Source organism: Fundulus heteroclitus, chromosome 10, assembly GCF_011125445.2.
Source record: "Fundulus heteroclitus isolate FHET01 chromosome 10, MU-UCD_Fhet_4.1, whole genome shotgun sequence".
In the NCBI taxonomy this organism is placed as follows: Eukaryota; Metazoa; Chordata; class Actinopteri; order Cyprinodontiformes; family Fundulidae; genus Fundulus; species Fundulus heteroclitus.
The window spans coordinates 5,000,544-5,017,416 of record NC_046370.1 but is presented as its reverse complement, the minus strand read 5'-3'; the positions used below and the strand labels follow the sequence as shown (position 1 = coordinate 5,017,416).

Here is a 16,873-nt window from a genome sequence, read left to right as displayed (position 1 = left end):
GGTAATTCTTGCCACCATAACTATATGAGACTTAACTACGAGTGGGTATGTTTTATTAAAGTCTCCATCAGCTCGGTGTCCATCCACTTTGTGTAACTTGCTGTTCTTTTTCTTACAATATTAAGTTCTCAAGTGGTTCTAACAATATTTACACGAAAAAGCTAATTTACAGATTTATCGGTTCTTTGCTTTTATTTAAAACATAAAATTCTAAAGTTCACTATGAATTTATGGCGGATATTTCTGTGTCGGGAAGACGTTAAATTTCTACCTGGAAAAACTACAAACTATAAAGAAGGAAGGGACGGAGGTAGGATACAATGAAGGACACACTCAAGAAAGGGTGGTAGGAAGCATGGTTTAAAAGGACACGGAAAAGGAGGGAAGAGATGAAGGACAAAAGGAAGGACAAACAAATTGAAGGGAGAGTGGTAAGAAGCAAGGATAGAAGTACATAAAGAAGGAAATGAGGATGCATGAAAAGAAAGAGGCTAAGGGAGGTCACAAGAAAGAAAGGAGAGAAAGAAGGAAGGAAATAAGGTTGGATCCAAGAGAAAGGACAGAAAGAAAGAAATGGGATGAAAGGAAGGTAGAACAAAAACAAGGAAACAAGAATGGAAGAACAAAAAGAAGGCAAGGAAGGAAGGACACAAGAAAGAAAGCAAAGTCACAAGGAGGGAAGGACAGAGTGACGTTTAATAGAAACGAAGTACACAGCAGTTACTTTTATACCCTTTACTTTTTAAAAACTGATAATGTAAAAATCAAGCTCTAAAAAAATTACTGATCTGTTTTTCTTGCTCAATCTTTTTGCACTTAAGCTCTACAAAAAAAAAAAAAAAAAAGCTGTTTTTGCTTATTTAACTGAAAATAAGTATTCATCATTGATCTAAAGCCCTTGGGAGAAAATTAACTATTCATAGTAACGTAGAATGTGCTGGTTTTGCCTGCAAGTGGACGATGTTTTAATTCCAGTGGAGCATTTATTTATTAAAGCCTATTAAACATGGGTCAACTGTTTAATAGCGTGTTTACAGTGTTTTGTTCACGTCTCATCTGTGTTTGTTATTACAGCAGCTGATGAGAGAACGTCAGCAGATGGCCAGTCGTCCATTTGCATCCGTCGCCGTTTCCCTGGATGCCAGAGAGCTAACAGAAGTCCTGCAGCCTGTGGTTGACGTGAGTCTAAATCCCAAACCACACACACAATAGATTTATTTATGGATTTTTTTTTTTTATTATAAGATAAAAAAAGTGTAGAAATGACAACATTATCCTTTAAGCTAATACAACCATCACTCTTGACTGTTCCCTCTTTTAAAGACATAAAAAAAACGTGCAATTATTTTAATTCCACATAATCAAAAGCTATTGTGCTGTAGTCATCCAAATAATTTTTGCACCAAGCAAGCCTCTTTTCTTGAGTTGCCATGTCAAAAGGAAATCAGTGATGATTTCTTCAAGGTATCCAGCTGCTTCATTTTCACCTTTTTTTTTTTTGGTGTTGCAAAAATAGGTTTTCATTTATTACTGTCACTTACTTTCTCACATACCTCTGCTTAGAGTTACTCCATACTGTCCAGTCTGTCCTGTTTTGTTCATACTTCCCAAACAAACGAGGGAATGTCTGGCTCCAGGTTTAAGCAGGGGGCTCGACGCTGCATGGTATATTGCTTGGTCTAAAGCAAGATGAAGAGATACGTCCTCAAAATAAGATCTGAGGGGCCACTGGTGATTTCTCAGCCTGGCCCGAGCCCCGTGTCACCTGCTCCTGTAAGAAATAAAACCAGTGTGGCAACCTGCAAAGAGCCAACACATTAGGGCTGAGCATTCTGCTGAGTGGTACTCACACAGCATTATGGTGTTTTTGAAGGGCAATGTGAAGCGCGAAAAGAGGAGGAAAAACAATGCTTCTCGGGCCTACCGAGTGGATCACGCTGTCTGGATCAGAATACTATTAGAAACAGCCTATTTTTTTCCCCCCAGATTAAAGTATAGTTTTAATTGCATACTTATCACTGGAATGTAGGTCCTTGTGATGCTTGATGTATTCCAGCCTTGGTCCTTCTTTATCTCATAAATACCTCAAGTGTTTTTGTGAGGCGCATTAAACGGTAGACTTAAAAGGCACCAGAGAGCGTTTAGAAGGCAACCTACGTAGCTGTTGTGATAATATCTGGAAAAACACAAGCCTATAGAGCCCTTTACTTGCAAAACAGAAATCTTATATTTCAAAGAAGGCTGCATAATATGGCTCCATACAGTAATAAGAGGGTACAGTTACCCAGTTTAGATACATCCTATCCAAAAGAATTACTGCCTTTTATATATAAAAAGATTTTGGATAAGCCGATTGCCAAAGAGCTTTTACCTTTTTCTAATGGTACATTCTTTTTGATGTTTTAGACAGATTTTCTGAAAAATCAAAAAGGCATTCCCCTGAGACCGCTTTTGAGACACATGCAGAGTCTTGGGATTTCTGCTTTCAGTTGTGCACATGCCAAATCTAATACTAACACGCTATAATTCTAAATAATTATTCTCAGAATACTAAATAGAAATAATTTGGATTTCAGCGAGGCACCTAGGCTTTTACTTTTTTATGTGCACTATGAATAGAAATATAAGCTCTTCGCATCATAGCAGCTTTACCGTTTGCACCTTTTATCACAGAACTGGTCCATCAGGACGTCTTCTTTTTCTTCTTTTCTCTTTGATCCCATACTTTTCAGTCATTGGTGAGTAAACTTTGAGTTAAAACATGTTGCTCTTTTAAAAACACATTTAAATGTTGAAAATGTACGTGCTGATAAATATTCAGTTGCACTTTTGGATGACTTACAGATTTATTAAATGATCTGGCATCAGCTGAAGGTGAGACCTCAAAACAGCCTAATTCTGCTCTGGGTCAGCTAATAAGTCAGCATCTGCTATCACTTAACTATTGCAAACATTTGTTGATGACACAGAGGACAGTGGCTTTATTTCCCCTCCTGTTTTAACTTATAAAAACATCTAACTTGATGTGCTGCTGAAAGTATTTGTATGGGGAACACAATAGAGAAGAGTTGTTGCACTAAAATAACTTCTCTCTCCGTTTTTGACCTACTGAAACATTTAGATCCAGTATCTCTGACTGAACCGTAAAGACAGATCTCTCTGCATTAGTCTTTAGCGTTTCTGTGACATAACTTTACAGACCCCCCCATCTGGTCCGAGTGAGAGAATCCTAGCAGCCTTTATACCCATTTATTGCATTTGTTTGTTGTAAACCTTCAAGTTGTGCTCCGCGTCTAGCTACCAAGATTCCAGCAGCTGTTGGACAGAGAGATTCAGGCCTGCAAACTGCAGACCAAGATGGCAGGCACTCGACATATGGAACCAGTAATGAGGAGCTAGTTTGATTGATGAGACCTGTCAGACCTGGAAGGAGAGCTCATACTGACTGTTCGCTTGTGTGTTTGCATGCATTAGCATGTTTGTGCTTGCTGTTTATGAGCTTGGGACTTATAAATGACCAGTACAAATGCAGATTATCTAACTAGGATTTGAATGATCTAAGAATTAGAACTAATAAATAATATTTTAAACAATACTGGTGGGGAAAAAAGCTGTTGTCACTAAAATAGAATTAAATATTTTTGATTTAAAACTTTTCACATTTTGCCCGAAAACTGCTACAGCCGGTGAACCTCAATAGCACATTTTTATTATGGATGCACTTAAATCTTTTTTGTTTCTAAGTATTACTGAAGTGCAGGAATGATTTAAAATTTATAGGTTATTGATTAAAATATTTAGAGATATAACAACCAGAATTTTGTGGTTGATCTCCATTTTTTGGGAAGCTTTTGAGCTACAGAAAACGAATTTCAGCCTATTCCAATTTTTCTTCTAAAATCTAGGAAGATATAGGAACAGAATCCAGTCATTTTTTTCTATCATTCCTGCTAGAAGTGATTAATTATTTCCCTTAGTTGGCAACATTACATTGCTGCATCAGAAAGCAGTCACTGTAAAACATTTTTAAAACAAAAACAAAATTGTGCAGTTGACTTTTTTTTTTAACTAGCTAAGCATTTATTGCTACTGATTAGTGCAGTTAGTGTGGCTAGCCTTGCTTAAACAGCAATATTGGAAGAGTGTTCTACACAATGCAGCTTTGAAGATGTATTATTTCACTGTGCTGCAAACTGAGGTGGGGAATCATTCAGGAAAGTAAAAACCCTGACTGGTTTTCCTTCGTCCTGCTCAGTTAACCAGGGGCATTTAGTCCCCGTCTATGCAGTGGAGCTGGAAAAACAAATGGTTGGAACTAATCTGTGGACCAGCTTTTTACTTTCTGAACCTAGATTCCCACCTCTGGCTGCAAACACCAAATAGGACAAAATAACAAAAAACTTCAGTACTCCTCCTGAAAGAGCATAGAGCCGCAGAAAGTCGTCTGCATTGTCGGTGGCTTTGCTCGTACTGAGCATGCATGAAGCGACAGTGGAGAGGAAAACTCCCCTTTAACAGGGAGGAAAACCTCCAGCAGAACCAGAACCAGGCTCAGTGTGAACGCTCATCTGCCTCGACCCACTGGGGCTTAGAGAAGACAGAGCAGAGACACAAAAATTTCACAAAATATCCCCAAAATTTTGGATATTTATAACTCCACCCTGACTTGTACTTCTCAACAACTTTGTCCCTGACTTGTTTGGAGAGCTCCTTGGTCTTCATGGTGTTGTAGCCTCTAGGGCTGTTCAGAAAAGGTTTTTATACTGACAGATCATATGACACTTAGATTTCACACAGGTGGACAACTTTTTGTATTTATTTTTTTCTTATTTCACTTCACAAGCTTTGACCTTTTTGTGCAGATGCTGATAATGATAGTCCATCTAGTATGCCGTAGCATGTCATAACAACTTTCAAGGGGGTGAAGACTTTTGCAAGCGATTGTAGTAGAGTTTATTCCTGGTTTGGATAAAGATCAGATCTTTGCATTTGCAACCAGTCAGAGCGGATCAACAGTCATCGTCCCATTTGTATTATGCAGTATGCAATTAGCTTAAAGTTTCATGACCAAATTATTAGTATCACAGCGTCTATTTGTAGTCTCTGGACTGTTCTTGGTCATCCTAAACCTAAAAACTCCCATAGCAGTCCAAAAAGATACAGCTCTTTTGTCATTTCAGCCCAGCATCACAGTACTGGAACTAATTTTTGTCATCTGATTTAAAAACTACATTATAGTTCATTAACTGAAGGACTGGAATCTGTGTCCCTGTTAAAGCTTTATGTGATAACTGGTTATTCCCTGCTTTCTTGGGGTGAATTTATTTTCAAATTATGTTTGTATTAAAAAGCATTTATGCTAAAATGAATGCTATTATTGCATTTTAATGTGTTATATGACATCTTTGGATGTAAAAGAAAAATTAAGCTCCACATCAACAAGATCTCCTGCAGTAAGTAAAGTCTGGATGGATATTCTCAGTGTGTTTGAGTCTTGTTCTATTTACTGTAATTGCATATTTATTCAGATTTAGAAAAAAAATATTTTTCTGAAGTTTAAAAAAAAAACACCAACACCTCTTTGGGATTTCACACCATTTTTAACATGAATTGTGGAATGTCTTTGCTTTTCCACTCCCAGATTGTCAATATAGGAGATGTACATTAGACTGAAAATGGGCCGCAGTTGCACCTGGTCAGGGAAAAGGCAAAATGTCGTAAAGAAAGTGCCAGATTGGCCACTTAACATTGCATGAAGTGTAAAAGTCAGCCGCCCGCTGTCCACCCTTAAAGAGAACGCTGTTACCAACTCATCTGTTGAAACTTTCTCTGGTGGTAAAAGTGTTCCATCTTTTTTATCTTCTTTTTATCTAAGTGTTAAAAAGGCACAAAGCAACAGGTGACGCAACAGGCTCCTTGTGCGATCACATCAGTCGGACATTTAGCAGAAAACATGAATTACCTTTGAGAAAGTGTCTCTCTTTGGGTCATGTCCATTTACAGTAAATAAATCCTGTGTGTTTGTGTGTTTTTGAAACAGTGAATTTTTGTAAAGTTGTAGAACTTCTGTAAAAATATGGACATACCTTTTAGTAAAAAAAAACAAACAACAAAGCATGCAGTTGTTCTGAGACTAAAACTGATGGATAGAAAAGTACATTCCACCTGTTGCTGAAAACAGGTCTGCATCTACTAGAGATAAAGGCCCTGTCTACAAAAAGATGACCACCCTAAATTTGGGTTACGGAGTGAGGTGATCTACGTCATCTCGGAAAAGATGCGGCTAGGATGTACACGCAGAAACACGACTCCTGCGTTTTGAAATGTGTCCACGCTGGAACCTGTCTATAAAGATGATCGTTTACGGTCTCCCAAAACGGCGGATCCATGTGGACGCACAGCGGAAACGACAAAATAGCTTTGTGGATACACCTAGTCGCTTTTTCGTGAGGATGGGGCCTTAAGGACTATATTGGTAGTCAGTTATAGTAATGATATCCATAAATAGATAGATCTTTTGTTCTTTACTTTATCCGCTGTCAAGATTTTGCTTTCAACATAAATTTTGCATGAACTTTTTTTTTTAAAGTATCTGTCTCTCTTCTTCTTCATGTTTTTTTTTTTTTTTTACTAATGACGGTACTTGCGAAGACATAGAAGTGTTGTTTTTCTTCTCTGACTTTGCGCTTTCTACTTTAAACACAAGCACACGGAGAGAAAAAGAAATGCATTTCCATTCAGAGACACGTCGTTTCTCCTCAATTTCTGTCCTTTCATCCAAAGCATGCTGTGAAACCCTTGACATTCATTATCAGGATGACATGTTTTTCACGCTTGATACGAGCGGTTCTGGCCATTACGTCTGAGGGGTAGGTCATCGCCTCGGCACCCGGACGTTCTGGCAGTGACATAAGTGTTTTTGTTGTGTGACCAATCAAACCATTTGTCTCAGGAGGAGGGCGTCTTGACTTAAATGCAGCAGCTCCATCAGATGACATGTTGTGACTTTTGGTCAGCTGGTCCGTCAAGAAAAAAAAAAAAAAGAAAACACAATATAAAGCATCACTTCGAGCAGAGCAGAAAATAACATTGATTTTAGCTTAGCTGGTAAAGCCAGGGTGTGTCATCCAGCAGAGAATGCTGTTTAAGACACAGTTTCAGTTGTTAACGTCTGCCAAGAACAAATATTTTTTTTTAACCAATAATATCTGATTTGGAAGAGCAATGCCCTTATTGGTAGTACTGAAATATTTTCAATTTGTGTTTTTCTCTCCTTGTTTTTAAGGGTGCACCTAAACCAGTTGCGCTGGAGCCGTGTTTTGGAGGCAAGGCTGCGGTGTTGACGGTCCTGGTGCGTCTGCCGTCTGGACTTTCTGACCTGCCTCCACCTGGGCAGTCAGGTAACGACTCAAACACGTTAATCACATTTCTCGGTCTGTGGTTAAAAGTCCAAAGAATGTTGTTTGAATCAAATACCTTAAAGGCCTTGATCATAATTATCAAGCTGGATCGTTATCCCACATAAGCGGACAGAGAAGCAGCCCCAGTTGGACGTGTTGCACCTTCTATTGCTCAGATTATGCAACATTTGCTAAGCAGAAAGCCGAATCCAGGGAAACATTTTGGATTCCAGCCTCAAGCTACGTTGTTTCACTTTTTAATTGAAGCACTAATGAATGCATTATTAAACTGGTCATTGGGTCTCTGGATATTTTCTGCCAGAGGGATACCATGGTTCCTTAGACGATTGGTCGACCTTTTTTATTTGCTCTTGCCAAAAGGAGAACTAAAGTATAAAGGCCTTAAAACATTTCTTTTTGGCAAAGCTTTTGGTCCCCTTTAGATGTTTTATTTTTAACGCTTTTTAACGCTTTTATTTTTAACGTTTTTTATTTATTTATTTATATATATATATATATTTTTCCCTGTAGCACTTGGAGATCTTTTGATAGAAAGTGCAGTATAAATTAAATGTATTATTATTATTATTATTATTATTATTATTATTATTATTATTATTATTATTATATGATTTAGACTTACTGATTTAAAAAACAAAAAAAGAAGCACAAATCCTTAAATAGTAGTTGAGCATTCTTTATCTTCAATGAAATAAGGTAGCAGATTCCCCCTTTACACACCCTTATCCAACATATCAAGAGTGATTAATTTGTAAAAGTAGCCAAATTTTTTTCTCCCCATGCATCTCAAAACCAAAACAAACCACCGGCCAATCATAACAGCCTTATAATAAAACACTAGAATAGTTGACATGGGATTACCAATGAATAAAGTAAGAGGTCCAGAAGAACCAGGAAGTAATTCCTATATCTTGTCGAAGATTCTCAGTCATCCAGGTCATGGTCATTCCGAAAAAGTAAAAAACAAAACAACATAGATAACATGCAAATTGAACCTTTAATTTGCGTGTTATCTATGTTGGACAGTAGTATAAAGCTTGCAACTTCACATTACTCCAGACTTTTTAAATTGAGAAAGCTTCTGGGATAGGAAGTGAAACGTCTTCAAACTTTCAAAAGTCCAGTTGTTTTGTTTTTTACGTTTTTGGAATAATTCCTATGTCAACTGATGGAGAAGTGTGTGTCAGTGTGAACTCTATTACCAAAGACTAATATGAAAACAGATGTTTATTGCAGAAATGTGGCGTTATGGCTTTCACTTCCATAGGGAAGACTGCAGATTTCTGTTAAGTACGCCACAAAAGATCACCCTTAAGCAGCTGACTGGTCATAACAAGGTATCCAAGCATATTAATGGAAAGTTGAGTGGAAGAAAGAGAAAGTGTGGTAGGTAAAGGTCAAGCAACCATGATACTGTAATACCCGTCACCCTTAAGAGGATGATGAAGCAAAGACAATTCAGAACTGTATTGGAGATGGAGACATGCTTCAAGAATAAGTAAGGTAGGGTAAGGTCTATATTTCCTTTGGAGATCAAGGTCTCAGAGTGTTGATAACTGCTAAAGACTCAGAATGCAGATGCACAAAATCCAAGTTGCTTGGAGTCCAGAGCAAAGTTTCCACAGTCAGTGAGGATTTGGGAGGCCATGTTTGTTGCTGTTTTTTATTTAGCAAGTCCAAAGTCAGCCCTTCCCTCTGCTAACGAGCTTTATGGAGGTACTGGGTTCGTTTTCCAGCTTGTCACCTGCCCACACTGCCAAAAGTACCAGTACCTGCTGTAATGATCCTGGTATCACTGTGCTTGTAAGCCACCAAAACGTCCCGACCAGAACCACAGGGAGTCCATGGGGCGTAAAGAGGAAGAGGAGACTTCAGACCCAATAATGCCGAACTGAATGGATTTACCGACGTTTCTGCATTAGAAACTTTTTAAACATTTTTCCCCCAAAGAAACTTGATTTTTAAGTTTTGATAATTAACTGATATGTCAACTTATCAATGTTATTCTAACTGACTGAGATGCTCCTATAATTATCACCAGTACCTCCTAAATACAGAAAGCACTGCTGCTCTCCAGTAGTCTTACAAAATGCAAAAAGCAGCATTCCTCCTCTGTCTACCAATTAGTCAATAAAGTGAACACAGAAATGGCAAAAATGTGGAAGAGAGCATGCCTTTTGTGGTTTATTGTATTAATAGAAGAGCCTGAAACCGTCTTGATGTCTGGGACGATGTGATAGTGACGACATTTTCTCCTCAACCCTCCCTCATGCGTCTCTCTGTTTTCCCTTCTTGCAGGTCTGATTGTTGCCAGTGCCCTGGTCGACATCTCACAACAGAAAGCATCCGATTTTAAGGAAAAGTCCCAATCGTTAAAGAACCGAAAAGCCCTTCCACCAGCTCTCCAGGGGACCTGCGTCTGACTCCATCCGCCGGCCGCATCGTTGTAGCATGACTCGGGTCCTGCAGCTGGAAGCCTTTCCACAGACTTGACATGCCTAAGTGACTTGTAGGAGATTTCTTTTGGCTGCTATCACTCACCACTACAGCTCCCACGTTGCCGGAGCACAGCCTCGTTTTTCTGTTCATTTCCAAACGTGCCGGCATGATCAGAAATCCATCGGCATCTCCAGCGCCAACCGATACCTGCTGGGCTCCAGCTTCTTCCCTTTGGCTCGGACAGCGAACGCTACACTTAGCGAACAGCCGCCATATTTGCGGCAAATTGCGACAGGTCCAAGCTTATTAAAGCGCGGCTGATGAAAATGTAGATGTTTGTGCATTTGGTAATGCCACAAGCGGACTAAATTTCACCTTACGATCAAAAAACGGTTGGTAGATGTCCAGTAAACGCTCCCTGTATAGTGTTTAACCTTCTATTGCTCACAGATAAGTGGTACATTTTAGTGCCAAAGCATTCACATTTCTCTGGTTTGCCTTTTTTCTTTCTTGTAAAGAATTTAACAACCCATAATTATATTGCAAGCCATGACGACTTGAGCATTTTTTATTTTAAGCCTAATTGTTCGTTTGCATATGACTCCTCCACCCAGCAAAAGCTAAAGTCTGTATTTTCTGTGGGATACATGGACTAATGCTGCAGAGGCTGCAGCCCCGTCTCGTGACACGATGGGTGAAAACTTGAAGGAGGCACGAACAATTTATTCGTCATCGAATTACGGCATGAAAATCTAAAACACGTTGGGTGCATTTTATTTGGGAGAAAAAAAAAAGTAGTTTTATGTTGAGTTTTTTTTCTTTTTTTTTTTCAGTGTCGTCGCTGTGAAATAAACAGAAAAACACTGAAGTCCTGGTTGGGTCTTTACTGTAGTTTGTAATGAAATCTTTTGAAGTGCAACGTGGACATTTTGACACTTTTGAACGGAGACTGGGATGTCAGGGACGTTTAGGGAGGCCGCTCCAGAGACGTCCCGCTCTTCTGGCTGTTTACTGGTTTGTTTTGTAAGTTTTATATGGGAAAAAAAAGCTATAACTTTATTTCACCTCGAAAGGACAAGGAGTCGTGCTACGGTTGAATATAACAATAAGCCTCATGAGCTGAAACATTTGGGAACCTGAAGATATGAAGGACTTTTTAAGCTGTACAGTGTCTCGTTGGAACAAATGTTTTTTTTTTGTTTGTTTTTTCTGTCAGGTTTTTATGAGACTGATGAAAACATTTTGTTTAATTCAGGCCTTGTCACCTGATACTATTATAACCTATAATAAATTATCGGTTTGCTACACTTGTGAGTTTTTCTGTTGACATGTTTTGGTATTTAACAGATTCCTGTTTTCTTGCACATTCTTGTTGACTGAAACCACTTGTTCTACTGTCAGCCCCCCTTTTTTATTATTATTATTATTTGTGCATCATTATAAACTGTTTGGGCATTGTCCTGCTTTGTGTTGCATAAGTCGTGATGAATTTCATGATGATGCTATGCCAGCTAATGTTTTTTTTTTTCTTATTCTTATTTTGTTTGTAGAGTAATCCTTTAACCATGTCTCTGAACAGGAATGGAGCTCACGCTGTCGTGTGAAATGGATGACAAACTTACATATCAGTAATCGTCAGTGTATTTGAAAGATCAACAACATGCCTGAAAATTAAATGAAGAAATATCAGAACAGAAAAACCCAAAACAACTTTTGTGCATTATGCTTATTTCTTCTATGTTTCTCCCATTGTTTGTGATGTTTCCCAACTTTTCTACTTCTGAAGCCCAAACCCGCAGCTTGGAGATACCTTATCAAATAAATATAGCTTTAATGATCATAAAATTAATTGATCCTGTGTATGCAAGTCCAAGAATAATTACTCCTTAGGGCATTTAACACGTAGTGTCTTGCACGTGCGTTCACAATCCTTGAGCTTTTTCACATGTTGTCACATTACCATCAGCGGTAGTCTGGATGCTTCACAAACCTTTCAGTGTAAAAATATCCTACTGTATTAAACGGTCTATTTTATGGATTTTTCACATCTTTGTCGGTGGCCTCATTAAATGGAAAGACTGTATATTAAATAAAAATATGCAGTCTACTAAAAGTTGAACAGAATAAAGAATTATTTGGGTAATTCCGGACTTGCAAATTCACGAATTGTATTGCAACCGTCTTCATGATTCATCAGATAATCTAATAGCACAGAAGTTGTTAGTTTATAATCATCTTTTTCATAGGAATGTTTGTTGCAATGCAACAAACGACAAACATTCCTATGAAATGTGTCTTCTGTATTTAACCCACTTCCTTAGGGAGCAGCAGAGTGGCAGTCTGGGATTTGAACCTCTGGTGGATGCAAGCGCCCTGCTGTAACTACTAGAGCATCACTCCTTATGTTTTAAATCCTGCAACAATAAATCAGTTTCTATCAAACTGTGCAAATGTAATCTAATTAGACTCACAAGAGTAACTTTAATCACTGAACCTGTTGACGTCTAAATGAGATTTCAAATTCAGCAAACTCCCGTATTTTACCTGTTAGCGTGTGGCGCATTCAGTGCTCACTGTGAAACAGTCTTTTACAAGTTCAGCCTGATAATAGGTTTGTCCTTTCATTGTTTTAACTGTATAGATTTTTCATGCCACTTGTCCATTGTCATTAAGTCGTATTTGAGCAAGGATGTATGGAGCAGAGAGGCGGCCGGCCAAAGTGCTACTTTTAGAAATCTTCACTTATCTGTACCCATTAGCTGCAGCCGCTCTTGGAAGAGAAAGCGTCTAGTGTCGTGGTGTTCAGAAACCAGCAGGAGATCCCTAAGTGCACACCATATAAAGACGGCCAGTATGATATTACACAATATCCCTGTTGAATAATAAGTTCACAATGATTTCACTCTTCGTATTTAGTAAACTTTATATTTGACTAATTTGTCAACGTGTTTTTCTTTAAATGTTCTGGGCTAGGAAATTCAAAGAAATGATTGCAGGTAACAAATTACGTGCAACAACGGTTAGGTCCGTTTATGCAGCGCCAATTCACAACACGTCACCTCAAGGTACTTTACAGTCATACAGACAGATTGGTTGAGAATACTTTGATCTAAGGAAACCCAGCAGACTGCATCGCGTCATTGATTTGCAGCATTCACTCCTGGATGAACATGGAGCCACAGTGGACAGTCACCAGCATCGGATCTTTGATTTTTCAGCAATCCCTCATACCGAGCATGCATGTGACGACAGTGGAGAGGAAATCTCCAGCGGAACCAGGCTTATTGTGACTGGCCAAAATTCCAGCAAACTGTTGAAAGAAGTAAACTTCTAAATTTGAAGACCGTAAGAAATAAATCTCTTACTAAGAAGTTGGAAAACCAGCCTTTTAAAACTCTAAATTATTTCTTCAAAAGTCCCAAAATTATTTGACAATTTTATGATTTTCTGCAATGTGGCAACCGTTCAAACAGATCACTTAGGAAATGAGTCGTTTTTCACAGCTGGTGTTAATTAGAAGGATTTTATGTTGCCGATTCATAGCTGCTGAAATGAAAGTTTTGCGATGAGTCATGTCATGTCATCATGTCACCGACTCATCAGTCCTTTCAGAAGCTGTGAGACTCATGTTACCGCTGCCACATACAGGAAAAATCCTGCGTAATAAATGTAGGTTGAAATGTGATAGAATCCGATTTGCTTAAGATATTGTGGGAACTTTTTTTTTTTTAAATTGCCTATTAGCTATAGGAGCAACGCAATTATTATTAATACAAAACAAATGAACCAAATTAGTACCAGCAAGACATCACAAAACTTTGTTTTATTTTAATTAACTTAATGGTCTAGGTTCTGTCTTCAGCGGAGTTATTGGTATTGGTCTTTTTTTTGGGATTACACATTTAAAAATCATCTTTCTTAGTTATTTTAGGGATCCAATAGTGTCATTTCATACTTATAAAAAATAAGAGGAGGCAAATTTAGAGCAGTTTTCTTTTTCTTACAAGTTTGTTTTCTTTTTCTTCTCTATCTGTCTAGAGTCTAAAAATGTTTCTCTTCGAGTCCCTTCAAGATCCTAATTTGAGCTCCGCTTTGGGGTCCAATCAAGAACCCATTATTTCTTATCGCTGTCTCTGGGAAGATTTTTAAAAAGATATGAGGCAAAGTATTTTGAAGTAACTCATACTTGCGGTGTTGTTTACTGTGAAAAGTGAGGCCCACTGACATTTGGACACAATAAAACCCCCAAAAGTAATAAAATGAAATTGCCTCTGCCCTCCTGGTAAATAGAAAAGGTTGAAATCCACAGAGAAGTTGTGTGTGGCTGAAAAACGGTGCAGGAGAGGTCAGCGTTGCAGTAATTAGATATGAAGCGTCGCTGCTGTAATTGTGCTGTTTTATCAAGATCCACTTTAAGCCGTGCCAAGGGTGAGCGCGTGGACGGAGCAGACCTCCAGCTGCTTTATGGGCGGGGAAGGGTCGAAACCCTATCTGGCTGAGCTCAGGGCTCGGTGGCAGGGGAACAGTAAATCTGGAGAGCAATAATACTGTATTGACAACGGGTTTAATGACAGCTATTTGTCCCGAGCCATCAATCACCTTAACTAAGACAACATCAAATTTAGTCTAATAAGATTTGGCTCAGAATTGGAATTTGATGGGATGAGGTTTTTAGAGAGAGGAAAGTTAATTTTAGAACCTAAGATAAAAAGAAATATTAACAAGAAAATTAAATTGGCATGCTCATAATCTAATATTTTGCTTCATTACAACTATTAAAATGTTAGCTGATATCAGTGGCATATTTGTACAAGCAAATCCTTATACAGAAAATGGCTCAGGGATTTAAAAAATATTTTTTAAGACTTAAGATCCAATGAAAAGACGTCTTTCCTAAACGTCACCAGCGACTGAGTTGGAGAGAGGCAAAGAAGTACAGTTAAGTCCAAAATGATTCCTACCCCTGGCACATTTAGATTAAAAATTATTTTTATTCATTCAAGATGTTTCTGACAGGAAATGAGACAAGCATCTCTCTTTCATAAATATGTTTTATTAAAATATTTTAGTAGCATGCTGAAATTCCCTTCTTCATAACCAGTGGCGAAATCATAATTGACTTTGCAGCATTCAAAATCATCTTGTAATTGAACAGGTTGCATGTTTACACTTGTATTTATTTTAAATTTTTTTGCAATTTCTCACTGTTGATGAGCTCCAGGTTTTGAGGTTGGATGGCCTCCTCACCATCACCCTAATCTTAAAATCCGTCCAGATTAAATTTACCGTAAGTGTCTTGCTTTGCCACTCTGAAATGTTAGTATTACTTAAAAGTTAGTAAAATGAAAATACAACTTTAAACCTCTATTCACTAATAATCAGGATCTTAATTGTATATTTTCATATAATTTTATGGTTTCATAAATGTACAGTGCCTGGCAGAAGTAGTTCTATCCACACATTACAATCACAAACTTCTGTGTTTTATTGGGATTTAACACAAAGCAACACAACACAAAGTAGTGTATATTTGTCATTTGGAAGAAAACTGCTACAAAAGCTCTTTTTTGCCAATAAAAATCCAATCCCAAATTATGTTCTTTTTTTTATTCCATACAATCGTGGTGCTGCCGTTGCTCCTACTGCCCCCAAAAATGAGCCGGCGTTTAAAACAATCAATTACAATTACCACCCAGCAGCTTTATTAAAAATGAGATGCATGTAAATCCCTTGAGTTTTGTCCGTTTATCTCCTACTTTATCCGTTTCCCTCGCCATCTGATAAAATGGACAGCCAACGTTAGGTTTCCTTCCCGTGCAGAATATGAGGCGGACATTTTCGTCCTTCTGTTTCTGCGACACCTCCAATAAATCTTTGGCTTTCTCCCCAGATCGTGCTTTCCATCACTGTTCCCAGAACAGGTGACGGCACGCATCCCCCCCCCTGTCCGGGGACCAGCCTGTCCTCTGCAGGTTGCGTCCTTGTCCGCCTCTGTCACTCCACACGGGGACCGATATGATCTAAGTGACAATAGCGGGGTGTCTGCCAGGTGTTATCCTGTAATCCTGCTTTACAGGAGTTCCTTCGATATGGAAAAGTGTGATAAAGTGACTTTTTTTGGGGGGGTGGGGGGATGACATGATCCAGGATATATTATCTGTTACGGAGTCTAGAAACCAAGACGGGTCATAATTCGCACATTTATTATAATCTCAACAGAAACTCTATTTCAAAACAGACATTCATGGTTATCAAACATAAAATGTCAACTTCTCTTTTTATTGTGATCATTTTTACTAATAATACGGAGGTATTCACGCGCCTTACGCTTTATCACAACAAACCTCATTGTACTTTATTGGGATTCATGATCGCCTTAGTCTTGACAGTGCGACGTGCATTTCTATCATCCTCTTAACTCTGACACATCTAAATAAAATTCAGTGTATCCATTTGCATTTAAAAGTCACCCAGTGAATAAATACAGCCAGTGTAAACCCACAGGCTGAGTGAGGAGAGCATTAACGCCCCTCTGGAGGAGTCGCAGAGATCCAGAGCACAGGTGGCGGGGCAAAAGCCAATAATAACACACACTGAGGGACAAATAAAACAATATTTTATTCTGTGCTGTTCAAAATCCAATTTCCATTTTGAGATATACACCATGTAGGAGGGGCAGCGTAAACGCGGAAGAAAGGTGTCCTGGTCCAATAAGACCAAAATGGAACTTTCTATCACGCAAGTGAAATGCTAAGTTTGGGGAAAACTAAAATCGCACACACCATCCCCATCCTGAAACAAAGTGTTGGCAGCATCAGGCTGTTGTGTGTGTGTGTGTTTTTTTGTTTCTTTCTAAAATGATAGAGTTGATGCTAAGAAGGCTATAGCTGAATACATGTCAGTATTGGAAGAAATAAACTCTTTTAAAGAATGCAAAAGCTAGAGGTCCAAAAGTAAGGCAGAGACCGCTACCTGCTGGGGCTGCAGCTTACCGTGGTTCTAAGTATTTATTC

At 38.5% G+C, this 16,873-nt stretch overlaps 1 protein-coding gene across 3 annotated transcripts in view; it reads left to right on the top strand.

Moving 5' to 3' along the window:
- The window catches only part of atrnl1b (attractin-like 1b), a 101,524-nt gene extending 89,954 nt beyond the window's left edge, over nucleotides 1-11,570 (top strand). For all 3 annotated transcript variants that reach the window (XM_036141819.1, XM_036141820.1, XM_036141818.1), the window contains 3 exons: nucleotides 1,075-1,179; nucleotides 7,286-7,400; nucleotides 9,720-11,570. In XM_036141819.1, the coding sequence (XP_035997712.1) occupies nucleotides 1,075-1,179; nucleotides 7,286-7,400; nucleotides 9,720-9,844 (345 nt within the window). In that variant the 3' untranslated portion in view covers nucleotides 9,845-11,570. The remainder of the gene's footprint in view (nucleotides 1-1,074; nucleotides 1,180-7,285; nucleotides 7,401-9,719) is intronic.
- The last annotated feature ends 5,303 nt before the right edge of the window (nucleotides 11,571-16,873 follow it).